This window comes from Lytechinus pictus, chromosome 16 (assembly GCF_037042905.1).
Source record: "Lytechinus pictus isolate F3 Inbred chromosome 16, Lp3.0, whole genome shotgun sequence".
NCBI classification, from domain to species: domain Eukaryota; kingdom Metazoa; phylum Echinodermata; class Echinoidea; order Temnopleuroida; family Toxopneustidae; genus Lytechinus; species Lytechinus pictus.
Genome location: NC_087260.1, coordinates 7,984,139 through 8,012,082, shown reverse-complemented (window position 1 = coordinate 8,012,082; position 27,944 = coordinate 7,984,139). Strand labels below are relative to the sequence as shown.

The following is a 27,944-nucleotide window of genomic DNA, read 5'->3' as shown; positions in this document are numbered from 1 at the left end:
TTATGTAACAATTGGTCATCCATACTTAAACTACAACTTTAAACCTGAGTTTATGTTAAACCTGACTTCAGAATACAGACCTCTGCTTCCCCCCTCCATCTATCTCCCTCCCCCTCTCTCTCTCTTTCCGTCTCTCTCTCTTTCCGTCTCTCACTTCCTCGCTTCTGCCATCCCCTGCTGAACCCACATATCTCTGCGTTTACCTGAATGTTAATAATAAATGTTTCACACCACTTTACATTTACAGGTCAGATTTATTTGACTATAACCATTTATAAATATAATAATTACATCAAAAGAATAGACTTCATTACACGAGACACTGATATTTTTTATCCCTGCGATGGAATATGTATGCAGCGCCCACAGCGTATCGGCTCTGGTGCATATTATAAAAAATAGAATGTAATTAAAGCATATTTCGTCACTTGTTTACATATCCTAATAAAAAAAGCTGTTTCTTAAAAAGTACTGCTTATAAAGATTAATAACTAAATACATTTTTTTTCTAGTTAAGGTTTTTCTAATAACAAAAACATCCTAAAATATTACATTCCCACATGTAGAATTACAGATTCTTGAAAAGCGCGTCAATAAATTAGCACAATAAAATAATAAAAATAAAAAAATGAAAAGCAAGATGTAAAAACAAATGGACTGATTTTCACAATTTCATATGAAAATGTTTCCAAGGGTTTATTTCAATATTATTTCAAAGTCGACTCTGAGTTTATACTGGACGTTTATTGAGGTATTGATTGGCTACAACTTGAATTGCATGTATTTTCCTTTTTCCTTTGCGATAAATAAAAAAAATTGAAACAAAATAGTACTTATTATCATGGGGTGTTTCACAAATATTTAAGTGTGAATCAAAGTCATGCTTAGTGCCTACGCGCACATGATATTTACAGTGCAATCTCACTAATTAACCGATTTTTATTTTCATCTTTCTTCATATATCTATTTAAATCAAGGTACTGTTAGATAATTCGTTTTTTCTGATTTCGAAACGGAAAAGGCAAAAAACGAAATGTTGAGTGAAAATTGATTCTATTTGTCAAAATATATTGAAAATATTGAAAAATGACCGTTTTTCTGCTTCAAATTTCGAAAATAGAATCAATTTTCACTAAATATTTCGTTTTGGCTTTTTCTGTTTCGAAATCAGAAAGACGAATGATCTAACAGTACCTTGATTTATTTAACAATTGTTACTGAATTAGTGTAAGATCTGAAATCTGAAATTGTTGTTCTGATTGTCAATGTAAACTGATGATTTTCTCCAATACTCATGTCGGATGACCTGAGGAAATAACAATATAATTATTGTCATCAGCGGCGCGCGTCATCTAACCATGATGTGGCCAATGCTGTGATGTGTTTCATACTACACGCAACCCCCATTTTAAAGGAATGGTCTAGGCTGGGGATATTTATATTTCAATAAATAGAGTAACATTCACAAAGCAAAATGCCGAAAATTTGATCAAAATCGGATAACAAATAAAGAAGTTACTGAAGATTTCCATTATTCCGGTGAAACAGTTCAAGGCATGTCTTTATGTCTTCATATCCCCACTTGTTCTTTTGTATTTATTACATGAAATTAGGTTTATCAAAAAAAGTTTACCAAGAACTAAAAACATTTGATTGACAACTGATTAAGTGCATTAGTGATTTATTGCCGCAACTTATTTCATCATAATGGAGACACATCATTTACACATGTTAGAAAAAATGGAACATTTATTATTTCATGTAATAACCTAAGAAAAAGGAAATTGGGGATGTGACATCATCAGCCCACCTAATGAATATAAATGACGATGTACATATAACTGTTTAAACAAAATATTGATAAACTTTAAATTCAATAACGAAATATTTGTTATCCGATTTTGATGAAATTTTCAGCATTTTGCACTATGAATTTTACTCTATTTATTTAGATATAAATATTTTTGTCCTGGATCATCCCTTTAAGTGCAAGTTTTATGCATTCACACTTAAATATTTGTAATACACCCCCTGATTTGCGAATTTAATTGAATTGAACTTCATAGACAGCACGGAAGCCCCTTCCTTGCACAGTGGCGTCAGACCTGAATACCAGCCCGAGTTCCCCCGTGTTGAGCTTCAGCTCGTTCGGTGGTGGATCAGCGCCGCAGAACCTAAAATATAAATTAGTGCCAATAAAAAACAACAAATGATGGTGGTGGTGATGGTGATGGCAATGATAATAATGGTGATGATGACGATAAATAATAGTAATCAAAATTACTAAATAATAAAGAGACGATGATAGTGAATTTCACAATGACAGATAGAGTTTCCATCAATGCAGCCGTTACCAACAGTAGGCATATTAATACTCAAAATGACATTAACAACCAAAAACACAACAAAAATAACGACAGCATCGCCAAAAACAATGACTGGTATCATGTTGTTATTTGAGGACTGGAGATACATACGAGAATTGCTATTTTGTGTTCAGTTTTCCCGTTTTATTTTCTTTTACCTTTGACGAAGTCACGTTTATTTTGCTAAGTTATTCTTTCTTCTATATTTATGAATTATAATAATTGTCACGCACATTTGACTTTATAATGTTATATCACTGTGTATCCGGGAAGGTAAATAAATTCAAATCTCACATTACATTCTAACAGTTGGGCTTCACTCAACAATACTTTATTATTTTCATTTGTTTGGCGTCACCTGTGACGGGGAGGCGAAAAGCGAACTGAATCACCCGCAGGTCTCTCCTCCCTATAACTGATTGGGGGGAGTGCAGGTGGACCACTTCACCGGGGTTTCCCCCTACTCTTATACGAATAGTGCAGTGGGTTCTTAACGTGCAAAGGTGGTGACTTTCCTTTACATGATGCCTCCATTCAATGTCCTATCCGAGGGACGGAGTGTTTTCCATTGTAACATAGCCTGCATCTATGAAACATGGGAGAGACGTTTACACACAACGCACTGGTTTCAGTCATCCGCCCGGGTTGGACTCGAACCCACGATCTTTGGTTCGACGGGCAGACGCGTTACCGACTGAGCCTACAACGCTCTCATAAGTTACTTTGTCATTTGAAATTCACGTACCTTCCTATATGCGTCGAGTTGACATTGCTTTCAGGACCATCACGGATCTCAAGGTAGTCAAACAGGCAGCTCGATTCGTATTCGACATCAAACTTCTCGTAATGAAAGGCAACAGTACTGACATTGGATATGGTCCATGTGCATTCCACCTTGCTGGGGTAACTATTGGGGAAGCCAGGGGTCTCGATGACTCCAGTTTCTGCCGGTGGATGAATGAAATCATTAATAACTAGAACTGCAATCGTATCAGAACAATGTGCATGCATTGACGCATGTGATTTTGGGGTTTCAAAATCAATAACAAAATTAGCAATACAGCAATACCTGAAAATACGACACCCTTATTACGTTACGTACGTAACGTGCCCTATCTTGAAAAAGACATCCTTTTTACATGTTTTTGGGGTCGCGAATGGTATCCAATCGTCAATGCAAATGCCCCCCCCCCCCCGAAGCATAAGGCAATGTCCCTGCCTGTTCCCCCTGGGGAATATTTAGGTAAGGAGACTCACCATTTAAAGGTCCGCCACATTTGAGTATGGAGTCATCAGAATCACTTATAGTCATTGTAGTATATTCAATTAGAAAGGTTCCCTCGTGCGGCCATTCGGAGTGGTAATGAACCCAAGCTCTACTGGAGGTCATATTGTAGGTGCGTTCCCAGCTGTTATTACCACAAACTCGAGGATATTGTTCAGAATGCCCCTCTTCGCCACGTATTAGGATATAGTCTGCACACGAACTGTTGCTTGACCAATCGAGTGAGTCTAGGCTGAATGAATATTAATAATGTGAGGAAATAGGAATGAATATATAGAACTGGGCTCAGTTGAACTTCATTGCATTTCATATTTGCATATAAAAAAAAAACCCACAATCGGAGCTTGATGCATTTAATTGAGCAGAGTGAAGGAAATCATGATACACAGAATAGAAAATATAGATTGCTGACTTCTCAAGCTGAATTTAAAAAATCAGATTCATTCCCCTAAAAACAAAACCAACTTAAAAACATATAACCTATAAACATATATCATTTGATAAACCTGGTAAATTGAATATAGTCCTGGTTAAATGGACTACTCGTCTTAATGAAGATGTAAAAGTTAACTAAACTCAATTACGAAATTAAATATATGAGACAACAAAGGGGAATATTTACCAAGGAAATAAACATGGTTGCAAGAAGTGTTATTCTGCTGATGAATAAAATTGAATCGAAAGGAAAGAACTTAACTATAATTTACTTAAAGGTCACAGAACTTTGTTTTTCTGCCAATCAAAACCCTGAACAATTCAGACGCCAAATATTGATTGAAACACTCCCGACTCTACCGACCTGGGGAGTGTTTCATCAACATTTTCATCCGACAAGTTGTCAGATCTGACATCTCTCTCTGATGTTGATTGGCTGAGAGGTATTGTTACTATGGTAACTGTCGGATAAAATGGGACTTGTCGGATAAAACGTCCGACAAGTCCTTTCATGAAACGCCCCCAGAACTGACGATAATGACAGTTAATGGTCTTGATTTACACGATAAACTAAAATGGTGATTGTAACTGATTTGTGGGTTAAAATGTGAGGAAGCTGAACCAACCAGAAGGCCGACCAATCAAAATCAAGAAAATCTGTCAGATCCGACAACTTGTGAGACAAAAAAAAAGGATTAAACGCTCCCCTTTAAGTGAACTGACATACTATGTACTGGGCAGAACTGGAATCGAACTGAACAAACTTAAAACTAAGCTGAACTGAACTGAATTGAACTGAACTGAGCTGATCTGAAGTAAACAGAATTGAACTGAACTGAATTGAACTGAACCTATCTGAACAGAACTGAACAAAATTGACTAAACTGAACTGGAATGAATTGAATTGAACTGAACTCAACGGAACAGAACTGAACTGCAATCAACTGAATTGAACTGAAAACAGCAAATTATTTCAAAAGAAATTGAATTTTATGAATGAATTGGTTCAGAACTGAACTAAACGGGACTGAAATGAACTTTATTGAACTGAATTGAACTGAACTAAACGGGACTGAAATGAACTTTATTGAACTGAAATAAACTGAACTGAATGGGACTGAAATGAACTGTATTGAACTGAAATAAACTGAACTGAACCTAACTGGACTGAAGTGTGAACGCTGGCGTACCTGAGGGATAGTCTGAGGTGATCCAATACATCAATGAACCAGATACAGGCAATAGAATTAGTGTTGTTGGTAGGAATGTAAGGTCGTGTTATGACGCCCTCTACGCCATGCATGAATCCTCCGCAACCCTGTATCACTACAAGAAGAGTAAAATTTGAAGACAAAAATGTGATTCCATTATTCATTGAAAACCTGACATTTTTTATTATACATAAAACATGCAAATGATAGAATGAATCTTCAAATCTCTCCCGGATATACTGAAAATTTCGATAGTTTGAAAAAAAAAAAAAATCAGGGATACTTATGTCTAGCTTACATTTGCTATGGTCATTATACAGTGTGTATCAAAAAAAAGTTTACACTTTTTAATAGAACAAATCCTGTAAAATTATATATTTGTAATATCCTGAAGATTTTCCCACATTTTAACATTGGTACAGATCCATTTAAGCAAATGACGATATAAATGTCGAAAAATATTTACGCTTGAGTGAGCACCACTTACTTTTGAAAAGTTAGTGAAAAATGATTTGCGCAGAACTTTGAAATAGTTATGCGAATAAAAGTAGACCTTAAATCATAAAGAACTAACACGTGAAATTTAGCTAGTAAAATTGATTTGAAGATATCTGTTACCTTTTTTAACTTGTTTCCTTGCCCAAAACACTTCGAAGAGTGCATTGCGCCCCACTCCCCCACTCACCGAGGCCATCGTGACGATATCTGCTTTACACTAAGCTGTGATTTACATGACATGGCTTAGGCTTGATTTTCATTTTGTTAATCATTGTCAAGCTTGGGAAAAGTGAGGAGAAACAAGTATTAAAGGAAAAATGAAATGTAAACCCACTTTAAATGATAAAAACTTAGTGAAAAAATGCTGGAGATGTCTGATATAAACTTTTGTTCAGATTCAGTTATGTCCTCAGATCCAGCTGGCTAAAAGGGGGTAAAGGTCGTGCTTACTAAGTGTTGAAATTTCAATATGGGTAGCAAAATTGTTACACAATGCTTGAATGTATCCGTTTTATTTCAATTGACTATAAGCGCAAGGGAAATCTATGAGAAATGTTTCGCAGGGTAAGTTTGATTTCGCCCTTTCCCCTTGACACAGCGTGAAAACAAGCATTTCTGCGCAAACAGATTTCTGCGAGCTTTACAAAAATGGACAGTGCTCACTCAAGTGCAACATTCTGTCAAAACTTTTACTTTCATTGGATAGATGAGACCCAAACCCAAGATTATATGTGAAAAAATTACCCACATGTTGTATATTGTTTAATTCCCAGGGCTTTTTCAAAGTGTAAACTTTTTTTTGATACGCACTGTAGAATTGTCTACGATTTTCAGACGACATCGTTGTGTATGGGCTACGGTTTTTATGTTTACATTATTAATCGTACGATTTCATGTATTGGTACAGAAAAAGCCATACAGATGGCGTACGGCCGTGCGTGCGATTTCTGCATGGAGATCGCACAATTTCCTATGCTTATCGTACGTTTACTTCACAGTGTGGTTCAAAACTACGATCTTACGATTGAAAAATCAACCTCCGTATACTAAACGAAAGAGTAGACCCTAAGGCCCGTATTCTGAACTCGGGTTTAAATCAAACCCTGGTTTAAAGTTGTAGTTTAACTATGGAAAGCCAGATGTTACATAAATCTCCAACAGTAGAGGTTCATTGTATCACCTTATTTGACTCCCAACACATTATTAACTGCCCGGGAAGGATAAGTATGACAGTTGTCTTCACCATTAAAGAATTAGTAAAGACCACAGTAATCATGAGAAGCTATCGCTGTAAACAAAATTTTGAAACGTTTGGCTACCCATAATTTTAGCAAAGAGTTAGACCATGGTCTAAGTTAAACCCGACTTCAGAATACGGGCATAAGAGTCTCCTGAATCTGTTCGAAAATCGCACGATCGCGCTAAGAAACACTACGTTGATCGTAGACCAAACGATCTTTCTGATAAGGCCGGGGTAATGATAATACCACTGAACTAAAAATACGTATCTCTAGTTCAGTGGATAATACTACGGAACGGCCGAAATGTATTATTTCTATATAGATGGCGCTGCGTATTATATTACTCGAACTTCATATTGAATTTTGTACAATTAACTACATATTAATATTTTTATACATTTTTTAGGGCCCCAGAAACAGGGTGATGAGGATTTTGCCCTGAGGCTGCCATATATTAAAAGTTTAAAACACTTTTACCCGATTGCTCAGAATTAAGAAAGCATATATACTTATAGGCAAGCAACAAGAGGACCGAATATTCAAGGTAATCTCCAAGGAACCTGGCGGGTGTTTCATAAAGCTGTTCGTATGTTAAGAGCGGCTTTAAGAACGACTGGTGAACCTTTTTTGTGGTAAACGGTATGAGGCGATGGTTTAGCGCGTAAGAAAGGATCACCAGTCGTTCTTAACGTCGCTCTTGACTTACGAACAGTTTTATGAAACGGCCCCCAGGTACAGTGAGGACAAATGCCTTACAAAAGGACATGTGATGGGAAAGATGAGATGTATATTCTTACATTCACAGCTCATCCCATCCATGCTCAGGATGAACCCTGGTTGACAGGAGCAAGCGAAATCCCCATAGGTGTTATGGCAGTGATGCTCACAGATGTCAAGGTGAGGGGAATCACATTCATTCACATCTAAACAAATAAACGGACAGGTAAACAAGTAAACAAGCAAGTGAACAAACAAGTAAACCAACAAATAATCAAAGAAACAGGATTTATATATACATGTATTACATAAATGGGGTATATTGAAGTTGTAAATAAAAACGCGTCTCGCAAAGTGTTTGTGCGAGTATAAGAATAGATTATTCGATTATAAATCTCGTTTCGGTTGTTTCATAATTGTGACAATAACCACAATGATAATGATCATGATGATGACAATAATGATAATTATACTACTACTACTACTAATAATAAAAATAATAATGATGATAATAGTAATAATAATAATAAAAATAATAATAATTATAGTATTCATGGTCAATCAGTAAAATATTTGAAAGTGATCTACATACGCTTTTTTTTGGCCTGCAGATTTTTCATCATTGAGAACTAATACAAAGTAGCTGCAAAATTCATTACTTAGTGTATCAAACGTATATGGTTTAATATCCCCAATATACTTGGAAAGGACTATTGATAAATACCATTTCGTCTTCAGAAATCAGTACCGTTGTCATAACAACGAGTACACGAAACGAGGCATGGGGCATCGCCTCGGCGGTGCGGCAGGTGTTTCCAGTGAATAGAGAGGAAAGGCGGTGACTCAATACCTCAACAAAATCATACAAAAACACCATCGAGAACGTGAATCAGTTTGCCAATGCAGAAGACATGCCTTCCTCAATTAGGCATGTCAGTTTATTCATTTAAAACCAGAACTGCATTAACCGCTGTTGATAATGTACACTTTTTTATCAGATACTAAATTTGAAGTACAATACATGGAAGGAATCACATACCGTTAAGGACACTATTTGTTACATGATATCCCATGATATCGAACTAGGGAAACAACCAATATGACAAGAAATAACATTCGAGGAATCTCCACTCAGAAGACAACTATCAATAACGACTGATTTAGCCTTTGCGATGACTATTAGTCTATAGAAGGAGATACTCGTTGACAAATTATTGTTTCGGGCCCTCGTATGAAATTATTATTATTATTTTTTGGTCAGAATATACATTTCGATCTGTGACAATCAAGAAGATGTCCAGCTATCTCAGAACTTCATCCAGTCACATCTCTGATGAGATGGAGTACGAATACCTACCCCGTTATGAGAGGATGGTGCTCATGAAAGACTGGCAGGAACTACACCACAACTACAGAAATTTGGAGCATCGTTTGGACACCATGCAGTCTGACCTATCACAGGTCAGGCTACGAACAACAGAACTCACGTCTAATCTTCAAGACCACGTAGACCAGTGCTGCCGGGTCGAACGACGATTGACTTCCCTTCACGGTGAGTTTGCTTCCCTGAGTGATACAGTGTCGGATTTGAAGCGCCAGTACGTCGACAATAACCCGACATCAGCAGTGGAGGACGGCGATCATTCCATATCCTCCAGTCATTTAATTCGTCGGAACGAAACAGTGACGAGGAAAAAGACATATTCAGTGACAAATTCTGATCATCAAAACATCGATTCGCATTCCTCTCGTAGATATACAGATGACAGTATCGTAAACATTCAAAGCAGGAGCTACAATGATGATTTACAGGAAGCATCTGCTACTGTTTCAGATGAAACCAATCTGTTAACCAATGCTTCATGGGTTGACAACCCTGAAACGGAAGAATCACAAGGAGACTATTATAGCAAGACGGAAGGTCGCCATCGGGGCATGACGGTCATCGAAGAGGGTAAATTTGGTTCTCACCTAGATCATGAGGAACACCTCATATCAGACGAGAGACCTTCAAGAAGGTTTGAAGATATCGCTTTTGATGGAAATCCTGTGGAAGAATGTGTTCATGCAGAAGCTACAAATAGTGAAATACATGTAAATGAATCTTTTCATCACGAGCATGGTGAAGTAATCCGTAGCCTAGAATATTTTAATAATAATGATGATGACCGTATAACGGATTCTTTGTGTTCGACGGAGAGGACAACATCCTATCATCACAAAGACAGTGATTCGGGATTTGTGAGTAAGGTCCTACACGAAAGCGCTGCTTTACAGAGCTGTACTTCTACACCAAATAACTCTTCTAGCCATGCAGACATTTCCCTTGAAAGTGAAGAGTCTTCTGCAGACCTGAGCAGGAGAGCTGAACCAGAAGGAGCTAGAGTGTCATCATCACTTGCGACTAAGGAATCATTGTCCACTTATACATGGCAATTCTTTCAGGTGTTCGATAGACTTGTGGATCGTCGAACGAGCAGAAAGCAGCGATCAAGGTATATTCCTGACAGCTGCTCTTCGACAGAATCGACAAAGGAGAGTGGACCAAGCGACTCTGACTGGGACAATGTGACAGCACGTGGTTCTTCACTCGACATGAAACGGCGCTCACGCCGTGCAATTCTTCGCAGGTTGTCCATGAGCGAAGCTATGTTAGCTGATCTGCAAGAATTCAGCGCGACATTGGGCCACGGCCTGGCTGACTACTTCGACACATCCTCCGTGACATACGCTGACGTCAAGAATCTTCTGTCTTGGATACAATCTGTTGGTCAGGAAGACTTTCGCCGAGTAGTGAAGCTTGAAGACGTGGATCTTAGTGGCAGTTTAAGAGAAGCTTTGCGCGTTGCAATTGCAACAGTCCATGCTACACTTCATCCATCAAAGGAGAGTGAGGATACTGATAGAGATTCGTCTGTCGATATTCATCCATTTTATTCATTCCCTAGAGATTCATCAATCAGCTCACTGCAGGAAATTTCTGGTTCAGGTTAATATTCGGCATGAAAATGTATTTTCTTTTGTAGCCTCGAAGAGTCTTTCATATCTATTTCTTTAGAATTCAAATACTGATATGTATTCCCATGTTGTTTATTGGTTATTCAAATAGTATACTCCTGAACATTTTGTTTGATACAAATGAATCAGCGCCGTTATATATTTTTTTAAATAATATTTCATCATCACCATTATTACAATTACAATGAATTTACTAACTGTTATGATTATTAGTTGTATATATTATTGTGATTACTAGTTATTATCATTATCATTATTATCATTATTCTCATTATCATAATTTGTTATTATTATCATCATTCCCCTCCTCATTATCATCACAATATCATCATCATCATAATCTTCACCATCATCTTCATCATCATATCATACGTCATCATGTGTTTGGTGATAATTTTACAGATCATGAAGCCTGTTTCATAAAGCGTTATAACTACTGTAACCTTATCACTATGATAGCTACCATGGTAACAGGGCTCATCAGCCAAACAGAATGAAGGTTTCCATGGTAGTTGCATATTCTAATGATGGTTAAGTTAATTTCAATAGTTATATAAAACGGTTATAAAACGGAATCTGAAGTCCGTTTTATAACCATTTTATAACCTGGACAGTTTCTTGCATTATCTCATTATGAAAGCATGAAAATTAGTGTGTTTTAAATCCATTATTTTTACGTACTGAATCATTATCATGTACAAACCTTCACAGTGTGTGCTATTATAGGATGAGATCTGTAAACCAGTCGGACATTCACATCGGTAGCTGCCTATCAAGTTCACACACTTATGAGAGCATCGTCCGTTTTCAGTAGCACATTCGTCAATATCTGTATAATAAAGACGGATTAAAGAACGGGGTGTCAACGGGTCTTTGATGTCTACCGTCCCTTTGAAGACAAAGGGACGGTAGGCGGGAAAACCGGGGCGAACACCCGGATGCGGTAAAGATCGACGGCAAAGAACGCGGCAGGGACTTTTAAAGCCTTAAACACAAACGCCCGTGTTTTAATGTCTAGTTTAACTTTAAACCACGGTCCTTCTCGTTACTAAAACTAGAGATGCTCGGCGGGTCGCGCGGCCGAGCACATGTATCCCCGAACACACCGCATCATCCGTCATCGCGATATAAAGCTTACACAGAAATTTGACAAATAAATACGATTATGATGGCAACAATAACCCTGCCCACATTTTGCCTGTGGGGACCAAATTTTGATGACAATAATATGACGTAGCAGCGTGACTCTGCAGAACCTAAAGTATTCTACAGTAGCACCTATTGGGGAAAACAATTATAGAGTAATCTATATATATTTTGTAAACCTAACCCTAAGACCTCCCTCCCACAAAAAAAAAATGATAGGCATCTTCGCTTTACCTTCTAATATTGCTTCTGTGTGGCAACTGCTATGACAAACTTTCTATATGGGAACATCATGATATTATGATACATGTACCTAGGAATGAAGTAACCATGATACATTGGATTGTCATAATTATTGATAACACTCACTTGGATTGTTACCATGTCAATAAAGACCCCCCCCCCTTCACCAAGAATAATAGGTATCTTCGCTTTACCTTCTAATATTGCTTCTGTGTGCCAACTGTTATGACAAACTGGAAAAAAAGCAGCAGTTAAAGGTTTTACCAAATTTTCCACAAAAAATATGGTTACCATGGCAACCATGTCTCCATCCACACCAAAATCAATAGGCGGCTTTGCTTTACCAAAATGGACTTCATGCCACATTTGAAGCTGGTAGAGCGCTCACAAGGACATTTCTGTTATTCCACAAAAACTCTTTTTACCATGGCAACGATGTCTCCGCCCACACCAAAATCAATAGGCGGCTTTGCTTTACCATAATCGACCTTCATGCCAAATATGAAGATGATCAGAGCAGAAATGAAGCTGGTAGAGCGCTCACAAGGAAGTCTCTGCGGCGGCGGTGGCGGCGGAACGAGGCCAAATCCATAGGGTCCTCCGAACTTTGTGCGGGGGTACAATCATGGTGAGCCGAAAATGTCAAAAAATTTGTTTACATTGTTGGTATCTTATCTTTACTTGTCTCTTTCCTGCATATGATGAAGACTTTTTCTAGTTATTGTTTTCCAGAAGTTATGAACGATTTGAGTGTCCAACAAGCTGAAAGATTGAACTTGTACTGCTAATTATATATGTCACCTTTAGAAAAAACTACAGCTTTAGGCCACAGTTTAAATCAAACCAGAGTTCAGAATACAGGCCAATGAAATTAGCAATTGATGAAGAGTTTTAGCGTAAACTGAGACCGTCGCAATTCAACCTTTCACAATAAAAATAATTAAAAAAGTACTTCGTATCGATTTAGATTAAAACCTGAAAAGTAAGTATTCTTTTAAAAAAAAATATTTGGACAGGAGCCCATTGCACAAGTCTCATGTTTGAACCGAACTGCGGACAATCAAACACAACTCGTTTCATTTAATCAGAAAGGTACGTTTAATGGGTGGGGGAGGGGGGAGTATGAGCTCAGTGCGATTGGCCCGTATTCTGAACTCGGGTTTAAATTAAGCCCTGGTTTAAAGTTGTGGTTTAAGTATGGAGAGCCAATTGGGGCACAAATCCCTAAGAGTACACATCCAATTTATTAACTCATATGACGCCCAAGTTGTCTGGGAATGAGAAATTAACTATTTTGAAGTATATTTCTTCATTATAAAAGCCAAATATTAAACGTAAGAAATATACAATAGAAACCGATTTTTCAAATTTTGGCTCCCCATAATTTTAGCACAATAGACCATGGTCTAAGACAAGTTAAACCTGACTTTAGAATACGGGCCAATTTAATCTACTGCATTTAATTACACGTTTGTGAAAATGGCTTCGGAAAGGGGGGAGGGGTGTTTACCTGTACAATGATGATAATCGTCGGCCATGTTATAACCATGCCTACATCCACATACGTAGTGACCAACCAGATTCATACAGGCTTGCTCACAACCTCCGTTGTTCTTACGGCATTCGTTCAAATCTGAATTCGTGATAGAAATAAAAATGTATTAGAATAAACAAAACAAAATGTATTATAGATATATAACTAGAATTGTTTAAGTCAATCAAGAGTTCGGTAAGTGAAGTTCAATGTGGATGATTCAAATGTTTTCAAACAGTTACAATGATTGTACCGCATACATTCGTAATTCCGAAGCTTCGTTATTCCGAAGGTTCGGATATTCCGAAGGTTCGTTATTCCGAAGGTTCGTATTTCCGAAGGTTCGTAATTCCGAAGGTTCGTTAGTCCGAAAACGAAATGAGGTTCGTTATTCCGAATGTTCGTTAATCCGAAAAAGAAATGAGGTTCGTAATTCCGAAGGTTCGTTAGTCCGAAAACTAAATGATTAACTAACCTTATTTCGTTTTCGGACTAACGAACCTTCGGAACAACGAACCTTATTTGGTTGTAAAATTGGATGTAAAATAAGAAAAATATGACATTTTAAAGTTTTGCTTAATTTCACAAAACAGTTATATGCACATCCTGGTCGGTATGAAAATGGGGAGACTGATGACGTCATCTACTTACTATTTCTCTTGTATTTTATTATATGAAATATTCTAATTTTTTTCCTCATTGTCAAGTGAAACAACGATCGATTCCTCCCTGAACGTGTGGAATTAGCATTGTTTAACACTACAAGGTTCAGTCAAGTTGGTCCTCATCGTCAAATAAAAAATAAAAAATAAATATTGTATAATTCAGACAATAAAAAACAAAAGAAATAGTGAGTGATGGACATCATCGACTGACTCATTTGCATGTCACTGAGTTGTGCATATCACTGTTTTGTGAAAAATAAGCGAAATTTTAAAGTGCCATAACTTTTTTTTACATTCGATTTTGATGAAATTTTCTGCATTTTGCTTGTCTGATTTTTCTCTATTGTTTCAAATCAACATTTTTCTGAGGTGGACTTGACCTTTAATGACTAACAAAAGAAAAAGAAGACAGAGTGGGAGAGAGGAGAAAAAAAGCATAACAAATTAGATGTATACATGTAGGTAGTGAATGAGGCTGTGTGTGTGTGTGAGGGTGGGTGTGTGTGTTGATAGGAAACGACACTACTGGCCAGGGGAGCGTTTCATGCATGAAAGTACTTGTCAGACGTTTTATCCGACAGTTACCATGGTAACAGTGACTCTCAGCCAATCATTCTCAAGGAAAGTTGTCAGATCTGAAACTCTCCCCAGGTGTGTGTGTGTGTGTGTGCGTGTGTGCGTTTGTTGACGTACGTCAGACGTACGTTTGTGTGTGGGTGAGTGGGTGGGCGTGTTGGAGGCATAGGTTCGAGGCTAAAAAAAAACCCACCGTTTTTGGCTTCGGCGTCTTGGGAAGACATATACTATTCAGCACTCTTTTATCATACATGAAATAGGTGAAAATGCTTTAATCATTATTAGTATCAACGTGCGCACCTGTTTCGAAAAACACAGATAAAAACGACCACAAAAACTGCTCTTTCGATTCATATTTAAAATATGAAGATAGATGAACAGAAGCTGAGGATCATACACTTGTTATTATGTTGCTATTGTTATTTTTTTTATTGGGGGGGGGGGTCATTCAGCATAAAGAATATTTACTATTGCTAAACATGACATTCGATTGTACAGGACAATCGAATTCCAAAGTCTGTCAAAAGGGGGAAATTTAAATAAAAATTAAACGTCAACTCCGCCCCAATGAAAAAAATTGATAAAAAAAAATAAAAAGTCGATCAAAACCAACTTTTACTGAAGAATTCATTTAAATTGGATGGAAAATAAGAAAGTTTTGACATTAAGTTCTTTTCTTTTTTTCTCACAAAAGAGAGAAGTGCACATTCTGTTTTGGTTTGTAAATGAGAACACCGATGATGTCACACAGTCGATTATGGGAAATGTAAAATATGATTCAATTTATATAAATGCGAAACTGCATTTGATTACTTATGGAAAATTTTAGGTCATCATCAATATTATGTATCATAAAATATCATGGACCTCTGTATCATCAAAGTCTATAAACAAAAACGTACACTGCAAAAACTCTGGTGTTGATCTAACACCAGCCCGGAATCTATATATGTCCACACCAGAGAAGTGTTAAACAACACCCGTTTCGTTTTGGTCTAACACCAGATTAGTATTAAAACAGCATCGGTTTGATTCCAAACTGGTATTGTTTCAATACTTCTCTGGTGTGGACATAATATAGATTCCGGGCTGGTGTTAAATCAACACCGGAGGTTTTTTTGCAGTGTATAAATCAAATTAATATTTCATAACGCAAAAAAAAAAAGTATGTGACGTCATCGGCTCCCGTATTTGGATACTGATTTGGATGTGCATATAACATATACTGCAAAAACTCCGGTGTTGATTTAACACCAGTTTGGAATCAAACCGATGCTGTTTTAAAACTAATTGGTGTTGTATAAACACCTATCTGGTGTTAGACTAATACCAATTCGGTGTTGTTTAAAACTTCTCTGGTGTGGAAATATATAGATTCTGGGCTGGTGTTAAATCAACACAAATAACTAATGAATAACGAAATGAGGCAGTGTGTAAATGTTTTTTAAAGATGTAGCAGCATCTTACCTCTGGCAAGGTACTTGGCCAAGAACCTGGTTATGTCACCGTGGAACTTCTTCGCCATTCCAACCGAGTGTAGCTCAATCCGTAGGGAGGGGCCGGATGACACCACGCCCACTTTCTTCTGAGACCGACAGAGCTTCGTGATGAGTTTCGATCCGCTGTCTGCCCCGTCGATTAGCTTCAAATAATCACCATGGCAACCGGTGGTTTTGATGTGAGGTATCAGGAGTTCGTTGAGACGGAGTTGAACGATGAACCCCTCCCCGACTTTGATCTGCCACATGCTGTCCGTGTCGGGGGGGAAGGAGAGGGGGTAGTTCATGCTCTTGATGATGCCTCGCGTCGCCGTTAGGTGTCTCTTAAATTCTGTCAGTCAAAAATGACAAGAATATATTTCATTGAAATCAGCAAAACACGTTTATGGCTAATGAATCACATCCTATCTTCGTCTGGTTATATGAGAAGTATCCTGCAACAAGAAATGCGTATCATCTTTTTCTTAGGCTTTGACTAGGATTGCAATGCCTGGTCGACGTCAAGTTTCTCTTAAATACTGTCAGACATAAAAAAATCAATAAAATCTGTTAAAATATCAGCAAATACACCCCAAAACAAGGATATCACCCCAAATGTAAGGTCATTTCGACCAAAATTAATTTGACAAGCAAAAAAAAAAAGTTATCTCTCGTCCAAAATACACGTTTTATTTCGATTTTGAATGATGTATTTCTTTCCATCATAAAATACAAAAAAAAATAGTAGGGGGACATTTGATATTGTGTCCCCCATGGCAAAAACACGTTTATGGCAGAACACCAAATGAATAACATCATATATCCGTATGATGAGAATCCTCCAGAAAAAATGGTTGAAGTGTCATTTTGTGAGGGGCAGAAAATTAATGTAAAGGGCAAAATATTTTTCTGTCTGTGAATTAATAACCGGACTGTCTCAACTTAAGAGAAATGCTATCCAAATACAACCGCGTATTTTTTTTCATCGTAATTTAACACAGGGTTGCGTTTTAGGCCAATCGGAAAGCACCTTTAACATGTTTAAAATGAAAACAATCCATGGTTTTATAATATTATATTTCATCCGTCTCTCTTTCCTTTTCCCTTTTCTTTTCTCGGTCGTGATTTTTTTTCGGGGGGGGGGGGGCATGCAAGCGCCCCCAAGCTCACCCATCTTTACGCCACTGATTCTTTCGACATGACAAGATATCTCGTCAAATAGATGGCACTTTAAAGCTTCCTAACATTCAAAACATTTCATTTGAAATGAGTTTATTTATTAAATTACAAAAATCTACAGACTGTTCCGACATTACTTACCCACCGATTGGTATCGTGCAGCGAATCCTGAAAATGTACGATGCCTTTTGCGACCAGATTGAAAGCGCAACCAAAGGAGGCCCCCATCGTTGAGAATGACATTGGGTTTGACGTCACCACAGAATCGACCAATCAGCGGCGATTGCTCGCCTTGTCCTTCACGTACCTCAACATACGAATCGTCGCATTTTCCGTCATCATCCGCTAGATAACATAGAAAGTGAGATAAAAAGTCGACGTCGGGGAACTAAACTTCGACCTGTCCTTGATATTGGCATATTGCATTTTTCATTGGTGTTATCCACTAATATAACCTATGATTCATTCTTTATCCCAAACTAACTACTGTACTGTACGATTCTTAGAATTTATCAATTGCCCAGGAGTTTCACAAATAAATCAATGGTACACACACACAGGCGCTTGCAGGACGCATGTACAGTTGCTGTAAACATGTTCGCTTCATGATTTTTCTGTAAATTGAATTTATTTCGTGTTTGATATTTTAAACTGCAGGGCGCCTTTGTAAAGCAGTTTTAAGAACTGAACAGGCCTACCCTGCAGTATAAAATAAATAAAACAAAATAAATAAATAAATAATAAATAATAAGATCTTTCTATGAAAGAAAAAAAAATGTTTAAATAGGGGGACAAGATGAGCCAAGGTGAATGTGCATTCTAACCGCAAGTATATGAACCTTTTTTTTCTTTATTTTCTTTGATATATTAATATGTCCTTTTTCTTCTCTGTCTCATTTCCCCCAGCTTTTCCCTTTCTTAAAGTTGAATTAAGAAGGGGGTGAGTTTCCATAAATATAGGTTCTACATACAATATAGTATATATAAGTTGTTCAAACACATAGCATGTCACAATAATCCTCTGCCTTCTCGATATTTTGCTTTGAAAGTCTATGAAATTAGCCACCTGTCAGAGCCCGAGAGACGAGTGTACAGAAAAGTCACTCGGAGTGTGACGTCACCGGGGGGAATTTAGTATAAGAGGTGCCTGAATGTCATACAGAAATGCTATGCAGAGAGAGAAAGATATTTTACAATTTTTTTTCAAAGCAACTCAAATCAAACAAATAGGACTGATATGCACAAATCTTTACTTTCCCTGTATAAAAAACAGTATGAATAACCACCATGAACTCTTCAATCATGATGTAAGATAGCAAACAGTGAGTTATTGAATGATATTTTCACTATTTCTCATTTATTTTATCACGATGTTCAATCAAGTGAGTAGCTGGAAAGTAATTCCGGCGGCTAGCTCAGCGCGCGCTGAACGCATAATACTAGTACACACAACACCCAGGCATTGAGTGTACTGTTATGGTCTGGTATGTCGACTTAGTTCATGGCCGTGCAGCGATCCCCTGGCGTTTTTTCTTCTTTTCTTTTGTCTTTGACTCCACTTTTATATCCTCTGGATCATTTCCACTCATAGCTCATTCCACAGAACAATCTTGAACCAAACGTATAGTATTCTTTCTCGGCCTTCTGAGTTGTTTTCTATATTTAATTACGCTAGGGGTCACCGTCACACATACAAACGCAATTCGGAAGTGAGTTGAAGACAGAAAGATATATAGTAATTAGTATACATCTCTATGGTTGAAGACAACAAGAACGGTACGGTAGCTCGACAGCTAGCTGCGCCGGAGCGGGCGGCCGGTCGGCACAAAGCAATTCCGCAACCAACTGTGTTTTTTTGCAAGAGCCGTGTCACACGCGGATAAATATGTCATAATAACACGTCTGCTACGTTATCGACTGGTGAGAAGATCTCGATCAAATTTCATATTATTCACCTTGAAATTATTCCTTTAGGGTCTATGGTATCATTCTGAGGGAATTCACATATTTGGAATAATAGTACGGCCACAAATATTTTAATCATTTCCTCTTTGCAAGTTCTATGGCTCGCAGATACAACTTCAACTGCAGTTATTCCATAGTAGTAGTACACAAAACGGCACTGCCTTGTTTACTAAACCGGGACCGAATACCCCCCGGTGACGTCACACTCAAAGAACACCCGTCTCGGTAGGCATTGCAGGAGCGAACTCAGGGAAAATGGGTAGGGATAAATCGTTCAAATTCACTAATTTGAAAAAAGAAAATGGGGGGTCGAATCACCTATTAGTGTTTGGGGGGTTGTAAGGTTGCTATTAATGTAAATATCTCAATATTTGGAATCGTCTTCTTAATTCAACTTTAAAACAAAATGATAGCGTGGCGCTTCCAGCATATAGTAGAGACCTATGCCGTGTTTTATAGGCCAAAAAAACTCTCAGTGACGAATTCTTTAAATATACGTGTACTTCAATACATACATCATTCTTGAGACTTTCTGCCAAAAGTCTTAAATTTTAACTCAGAGGAGTGTTTTCATGAAGGCGTCCCGTCGATTATTTACGCAGAAAAATTACCCTCGTCCAATGATATTCAATGATTTCAATAGCGTATAACAGCTGTCAGTCAAAATCACTTCATGAAAAGCTCCCTCGCATTGTCAGAGTGCGCGTAATACTTACATGGGAGGTCCATATCCAGAAATTGTATCTTGAGGGCGGAGCCTCGAGGGGCAGCGATTGACCAATCACATGTGATGTTAGGTGACACAGCATGAGGATAGCTGGATGGGGATATAAACCCCCTCCCATCGTATAACGTCCCTCCGCACTCTGTGTAATTGAAGGTTATAAGTAATTGTATAAGAGAGTGAAGTTTTTTTTGCCCCGGAACGAAGAACGCTTTCAAGAACATAGGCAATGTATTGTCAAATGCCCTTCATGACAATGATCAACCAAGAAATCTTTGTCGAAAGTTGGTGAATTACGTCCTAGACAATGGACCAACGACAAATATGCAATTTTTCGTCAGCTCCGAAACTGAGGACGAACTGCTGATCCAGTTTACCAAATTTGGACTGGCGTAAACACCTAAAATATAACAAATGCGACCCTCGCTGCTATGATCACGATGATGGCGTATTGACCTTCACTGATTGGAGTCTACGTAACCTATGCAATGCCATTTATTATTACCCGTATCAGACATCTGGGCTGGTCATTTACAAAATCTATTGCTCTAGATTTTCAGAATATCGGGTAGGGATATGTATATTGTTTGTATTTTGCTCGGTTTCTATGCTCGTTTTGACTTTACATGCAGAGACGATGCAAAATATACCCTTGTATTTTCCCTGGTCTCGCATCCGGGCATTTGAGGATGCTTAGAAAAGAGACACGCTTCATAATGATCCGGGATGCAACAATATACGTCATATTATAAAGGCATCACTGGATATGGGCGCTTACCAGTGTCATAATGGTAAAGTGCAGACCCTAGCCCCTGATATAAACATGACACAATAGATCCCTATTCTTAATAGAATTGTCTAAATTTTAATGATTTTTGCTCTAGATATCTAATTTCGATGATAACAAAAATATTGACTGGCTCTTCTGTCGGGGAAATTGCCCTTAAAAGAACCATATTGCCCTCGTTTAAAGACTCGGGCCAATATGATTTTGTTGCGGGCAATATATTTGATGTTCCCCTCAAGGCCGGTCAATATCATATAAATATCATCTGTCTTTTTTATCCGTCCACCAGCTAGTATGTAGCATTATAAACGTTTATAGAAAATGCAAGCCGTAAAAAAAATACACATTTTCTATTGATTCCGATAATCAATTGATTTTATCATTTTATAACCCTTATAAATATAATACGCAGCATTATCGATAAAAACAAATAAAAATAAGATTTAAACGAACAATACCTCCTATTAAATTAATTTTAGTTCTCCTGACCTTCGTATAAATTCAAACGTAAAATAAAACCGTTACATTGGTTGAATTCAAAACTTAAGTGTTTGAAAACCAATGAAATACATACCTTGCTTACTGTGACATCTGTATAGTATTTTAGTCTGTAGTATATCACCGTCGCTAAGACCTTCTCTTTGGCCGATCTTCCGGTCCTGTTTGGGTATAAGGGTATCTGTGCCTAGACTAGTAGTGAATGACTGTCGGCCATAGTGCATGATGGAGTCATAGTCATAGGGCTGGCCCAACGAGTGGATCTAGGTGGGGATAAAACAAGAGAGGTTGTCGAGAAACTTTGTCGTCGTACATCAAAACAATTAAACCTTCGACAGAATAGATTGTTTGAGGTGTTATTTTTTTGTAGATTATTGACTATAATTCGCTCAACTACGCGGAATGCAATCCTAGGACACAGTAAAATGAAAACCTGAGAGGTCTTGGTCGAAAGATAAGTGAACCGGTACAGATGATCGTCCTAAGATTCGGAGCCGACTACCAATTGCAAATATGCCATTTGTCCAGTCACGGACGATACTACAGTTTTGATCCACCGATTTTCGACAAAGACTACATAGTCATGAAGGGCTTTTGACAATATATTCCCTACGTCCCAGAAAGCGTCTGCGGAGTGTTTGCAAAAATCCCCTACTGTTGGGACAACGCATTGTAGAGGTGTTAGATCTATCGTGTCAGAATACAGAAAAGGTTATCTAATTTACACGAAAATTCTTTGATTTTGTCGTCGTACATCAGTACAAACTTTCAAACAAGACGGCAGTATATATCAGAATAGATCGTTAGGATATAGACATGACACGATCCAAGATCTAGTCATCTGATCATCTCTTTTTTTAATGATGATGACTTGATCCGTAATTCGGACGTCTGATCATTTCTAGACATGACGAGATCCCAGATCATGTCATCAGGGGGGGGGGGGGCGTTTCATGAAAGGATACTTGTCAGACGTTTCATCCGACAATTCCAAGTTTATCCGACAGTTACCATAGTTAAATTGCATCTCTGCCAATCAAATTCAAGGAAACTTGTCAGACGAAAATGTTGATGAAATGCTTCCCTGGTCATTTCTTTTAAAGGATGAAGACATGACCTTATCTTAGATCTATAAGTCATCTGATCATCTGGGTGGCACTTCTAATCTTCCATACGTTGGTTATTATGCAGGGACCTGGCCATGGAGAATTATTCTATTGTTACTGGGGGGTGCTGAGCATTGTCACAGCACCCCCAGTAACAATAGATAATCCTCCGTGGCCAGGACCATGTGATTATGCCATTTTATAGAAAAGAGCAATTTGCATTGTGTATAATACAGTAGGGACTTTTCGATCTGTATGTTCACCATACTGGACTAATCAGTGGAATGAAGCAGTTATCGCAACCACTATACGCAGACGCTTTTTGGAACGTTGAGAATCTATTGTCAAAGGCCCTTAATGACAAAACAGTCTTTGTCCGCGAAAATCGGTGAATCAAAACAGCAGTGTCATCCTGGACTCTGGACGAACGACATATTTGCCGTTTTTCGTCAGCGCTGAATCTTAGGACGATCTGCTGTTCCGATTCACAAATTTTTCGACAATGACCTCTAAGTCGTGATTGAGATTTGACGAGCATTTTTAATAGATTCTCAACGTTCCAGAATGCGTCTACGTAGTGGTTGCAAAAACTGGCTACTGTGCGAATATAACGGAGAGCGTTTCAACAGCATTTGTCGTTTGACAAGTTGTCAGATCGGACAGATTTCCTACACTGCAAAAACTCCGGTGTTGATTTAACACCAGCCGGGAATTTATATATGTCCACACCAGAGAAGTATTGAAACAACACCAGTTTGGAATCAAACCGATGCTGTTTTAATACAAATTGGTGTTGTATAAACACCTTTCTGGTGTTAGACCAAAACGAAACTGGTGTTGTTTAACAATTCTCTGGTGTGGACATATTATATAGATTCCGGGCTGTTGTTAAATCAACACCGGAGTTTTTGCAGTGTATACAAATTATTCTGATTGGTTAATTGAGAAGCACTGTTATTATAAATTATGGTAGCTGTCATTAAAACAGACTCTGTTTGCGAAATTCTTGTTGGTCAAAACATTCTACAAGTCCACGCATCAAAAGGCTCCTACGATCTCGACATTGTCTGACATATCAACTATTCGTGACAACGATTCCCCAAAAGAACGTCTGTGAACATTGTATGATAGAGCATGCTCTGTCTGTGTATGGCGACGCTTTACTACATCGACGTGGTATCTGCAGTAAACACGAAGCAGACAATTATGACACACTTAAAGGGATGCTCCGGGCTGAAAATAATATGACACAAACAGATAAAGAAAAATCAGACAAACAAAACGCTAAAAATCTTATCAAAATCGGACAAGGAATAACAAAGTTATGGAATTTTTAAGATTTGCAGTAGTCCGGTGAAGCTGTAATTCTAGGCATGTCTTCATGAATATTCAATGAGCAAATTGATGATGTCACATCCCCACTTGTTCTTTTGTATTTTATTATATGAAATTAGGTTTATTCTTTTTTTTTTCTACCAAGAATTGAAAAAATGGATTGACAACTTATTCAATGCATTAGATATTCATTGCTGCAACTTATTTCATTATAAAAGAGACATCATTCACATATGTATATGAAAAAATTATGATTTCATCTTAACATAAGAAAAGGGAAGGTGGGGATGTGACATCATCAGCCCAACTAATAGATATTCATGATGACGTGCTTATAACTATTTTTACAAAATATTGCCAAACTTTAAAATTCAATAACTTCGTTATTTGGCATCCGATTCTGATGAAATTTTCAGCATTTTGCTTTGTGAATTTTACTCTATTTATTGAGATATGAATATCTCCAGCCTGGACCATCCCTTTAATGTCATAGTCCCTTCGCGAACGTGCAGATCGGAAAGTCCCTAGCGTCAATCTACCTACTGTTTTCTGACCGTACTTGTTGAAGTTATGTTTATCCATCTCGATGATGTTATCTTTGACTACTGTGACGTAATCGTCTCGATCAGTTCGACTTTGCTCGTGCCAGAAGCCGATCACATGACCTATCTCGTGTATCATGGTGCCAAAGGTCATACAGCCATGTCCCAAGGAAACGTTCTGTGCCCCACCCTGGCGTCCAACGCTGGAACAACACCTACAAACAAACCAAAATCAATTTCTTGTCTTATGATCTTCAATAGTAACCATGGTAACATACATAAATTGATTCAACTGCACGTACGTGGTGACGGTCTCATCAACGGAAATTTTATATCAAAGAGAAACTGGAAGGTTTACAATCATGATATAACTCAATAAAGTCATATTGGCTGCTCGTGGATTTTCAAAGAAATTAATGAATTCTCCGTGAATGAATTTTTCATAACGAATATTTGCCTGCAGGGTTTAGTAAAATCATGGAGCCTTGCACGAAAGCAAAATAACTCAAAATAATGCGTCAATAAAACATGTGCGCAACCAAAAAAAAATGCACAAAAACTTAATTTTAAGCCCGTCGCAAAACTATGCGATCCGGTGCGACGCGATTTTTCAAGAAATCGCATTTTGCATTAGATATGAAGGTTCCAAGAAGTAACTTTTTTATTCAAAGTTTGGTATATTGTTAGGAAAACCAAAATCATATGTTTACTTTGCGGCAAGCCCTATGGTCGGAGTTAAGTCCAAATCGGCTTCAAGTCGCAGCCGATGATGACGTCATTACGATTTGGAAGTGAATTTGTTTTTATTCATTCAGGGAGGCTCTAACTGGACTGAATTTCGATTTCAGTAGTCCTACCACTATTTTAAACTCTGATCTGTTATATTTTATTAGTTGGAATATCCATATCAAATGTTATCACAATTCATTTGAAATTCGGATCGCAACGAATCGCACAGTGTGAGACTGGCTTAAGTTTCTTTTGGGGAGATGCGCGCAATTTTCGATGCATTATTTCGACGACGCTTGAAATATTCTGTTTTCATGCATTGTGGAGTTGTCAGGACTTGACAAAGCCCTCTGGGCAATAATCCGCTAAAAATAATTTTCCACGGATTATCAATGAAACTACTTTCAAGTATCGACAAATAGTGTTATAACAGTAATGACATCATGGACCTCCTTGGTCCGTGACGATGTCAAGGTACCTACCCAACGCCAAATAGAAAGCGAACATAGTGACTTTGATTGGTCCTTGGTATAAACTGTAGACAGGTGTGCTCCATCCAATGTCTCATACTCTTTAAAAGTAGATCTTTGGTTTCATCTATTAGGAGAATAATTTAGTAAGGGGTCATTATTAAAAAGTCATATAACAGAAGTACTCCCCCATATACCTCCACAAATACATCAAAAGAGTACTGCTGCCGGGCTAGCGTAATGGGCGTCAACGGACGCTAACACCAATCCTTATTGATTTTATTATTAGATATCCCGTTTTCTAGCTGATCATATGTACATAAGATATACTTCAGCTCGCTTGCCCTATAGTTATTTTGTCAGTGATGCAATATATTCATGATTAAAATCAAGTGCTTAGGATTTGCCCGTTTTCAGGATATCTAAATATAAAGAAATCTAAGCTCGCGCTTCGCGCTCTCATTATAGGCCTTTATATTATCCTGTTCACGAATTCCTACAAACGTTCTTTTGTTTAATATGTTCCATTGTTAGGTCAGTAGGCCTGAAAAAAAATCAGCACGCGCCTAGCGCTTGCATTATTTGTTTTATACGAATTTTGTTGAAGACATCAAAAAGTGCTTAGAACGAGTAGAGGTCCCGTTTTCAGGTCAGAATATAACAATAATAATAATAACAATAATAATAATAATAATAAAACAAGAAATAAAAATACAAATGCCAGCTCGTGTTTCATGCTCGTACTATTCGTAAAGTTATACCTCGGTCACATTTGCTCTACGGCGGCCGTACAGCGAGACGAAAACAGCCGCTTTATTCATTTTTATTCAAACCACCTATAATGTAGCTGGTACAAAAAATGTTAAAACGGCTGTTTTCGACTCGCCGTACGGCCGCCGTAGAGCAAATGTGACCGAGGTATTAAACACATATCCTGCATGTTCATACTATTCCCCATCTTGCCCTATAGATTGATAACTTACTGTCGAAATCGACATCAATAGTATATGGGATGGTTCCATCAGGCCAAATTCGGTAATCGTCATTGGTAACAGCACGACGAGTACGATGATGATCACGACGATGATCACGGTCAGTTATCAGCCATTGGACCTTCTTCGATCTAGAGTTTGATAAAGAAAAATTCCAGTCGACAAGGTGACAAGATGATCCGAAAATATATTTTTCGCAGAGTCTGGGGCAAGGTATTAGTATCCACTACTTTAACTCATAACAAATTTGCCTGAGTAAACGGATAAAGTTTTCTGCGCTATATTATACAAATAATGAACGATGTGCGAGAAGAGCCAATAGATATACTGGACCGAGGTCCGCAGGACCGAGTGCGGTAAATCCATTTGGCAAGTCGAGCACAGGGTTCATTATTTAGGTCCTCAATGCACAAGAATGCGTACATTGTTACGAATGCTATATTTGATCTAAATTCTAGATAATTCCAGACCTCGCACTATATCCTGCACTCTGCATGACGTCAGAGTGCAGGATAGTGCATTTCGTATGACGTCAGAGTGCAGGATAGTACATTTGGTATGACGTCAGAGTGCGGGATAGTGCATTTTGGATGTCATAGTGCAATTCGCTGAATATCATGTGATCCGATTTGGGCCAATCAGATAACAGATTCTTGGGAGTCGTGTAAGATACTTTATCATTGTTTTCGTTTGGGTACTGAAGGTTCTTTGTGTGTGTGTGAGTGACCGTGGGTGCGCGCGCACGTGCGTGCTTGCGTTTGAGTACATTCCACTTGATACCTGTTTGTGTAGGCTATCTCTTGTCCCAACCCCTATTATTGACAATCTTCCTTTCGTTGTAACCCTATATACAGGCGTATACCGACATAAACTTTACTTTTCGGGACTTACTCTCTAAATTTTAAGGAATATAAAACTAAAAGATTTGACTTTACATCTTTCAAGATTTGAAATAAAATAATCATTAAGATTAAAGTTAAATCCAAAATTTGGCTGGTCACTTTTCACAACTGAAATGGAATAATCTTGTTCTTAATCCTTGAAATTTATAGTGTAGGGTTAACACCAACCTGAACTTGATTTCTCCGGCGTGTCTCGGAGCTCGATGACCATGGTCTAATTGACCTTGGCTTGACCACCGCTGACCAGATAGTTGACCATCACCACCACCTGTTCGAGCGCCCCCTATGATGTCCAGCTGGTA

At 37.9% G+C, this 27,944-nt stretch overlaps 1 protein-coding gene across 1 annotated transcript; it reads right to left on the bottom strand.

Annotated features, from left to right (window-relative positions):
* Nucleotides 1-234: 234 nt before the first annotated feature.
* LOC129278906 (tolloid-like protein 1) lies at nt 235-27,944 on the bottom strand. Its single transcript, XM_064111472.1, has 15 exons — nt 27,811-27,944; nt 26,732-26,871; nt 25,761-25,875; nt 24,551-24,764; nt 21,643-21,829; nt 20,274-20,423; nt 17,734-17,937; nt 16,403-16,765; nt 13,671-13,793; nt 11,475-11,600; nt 7,834-7,959; nt 5,277-5,412; nt 3,624-3,883; nt 3,112-3,310; nt 235-2,174 (listed from the first exon to the last, which is right to left on the bottom strand). Exons 3-15 carry the CDS (start codon nt 25,844-25,846, stop codon nt 2,045-2,047), a joined length of 2,304 nt encoding a protein of 767 aa, XP_063967542.1. The 5' UTR covers nt 25,847-25,875; nt 26,732-26,871; nt 27,811-27,944; the 3' UTR covers nt 235-2,044.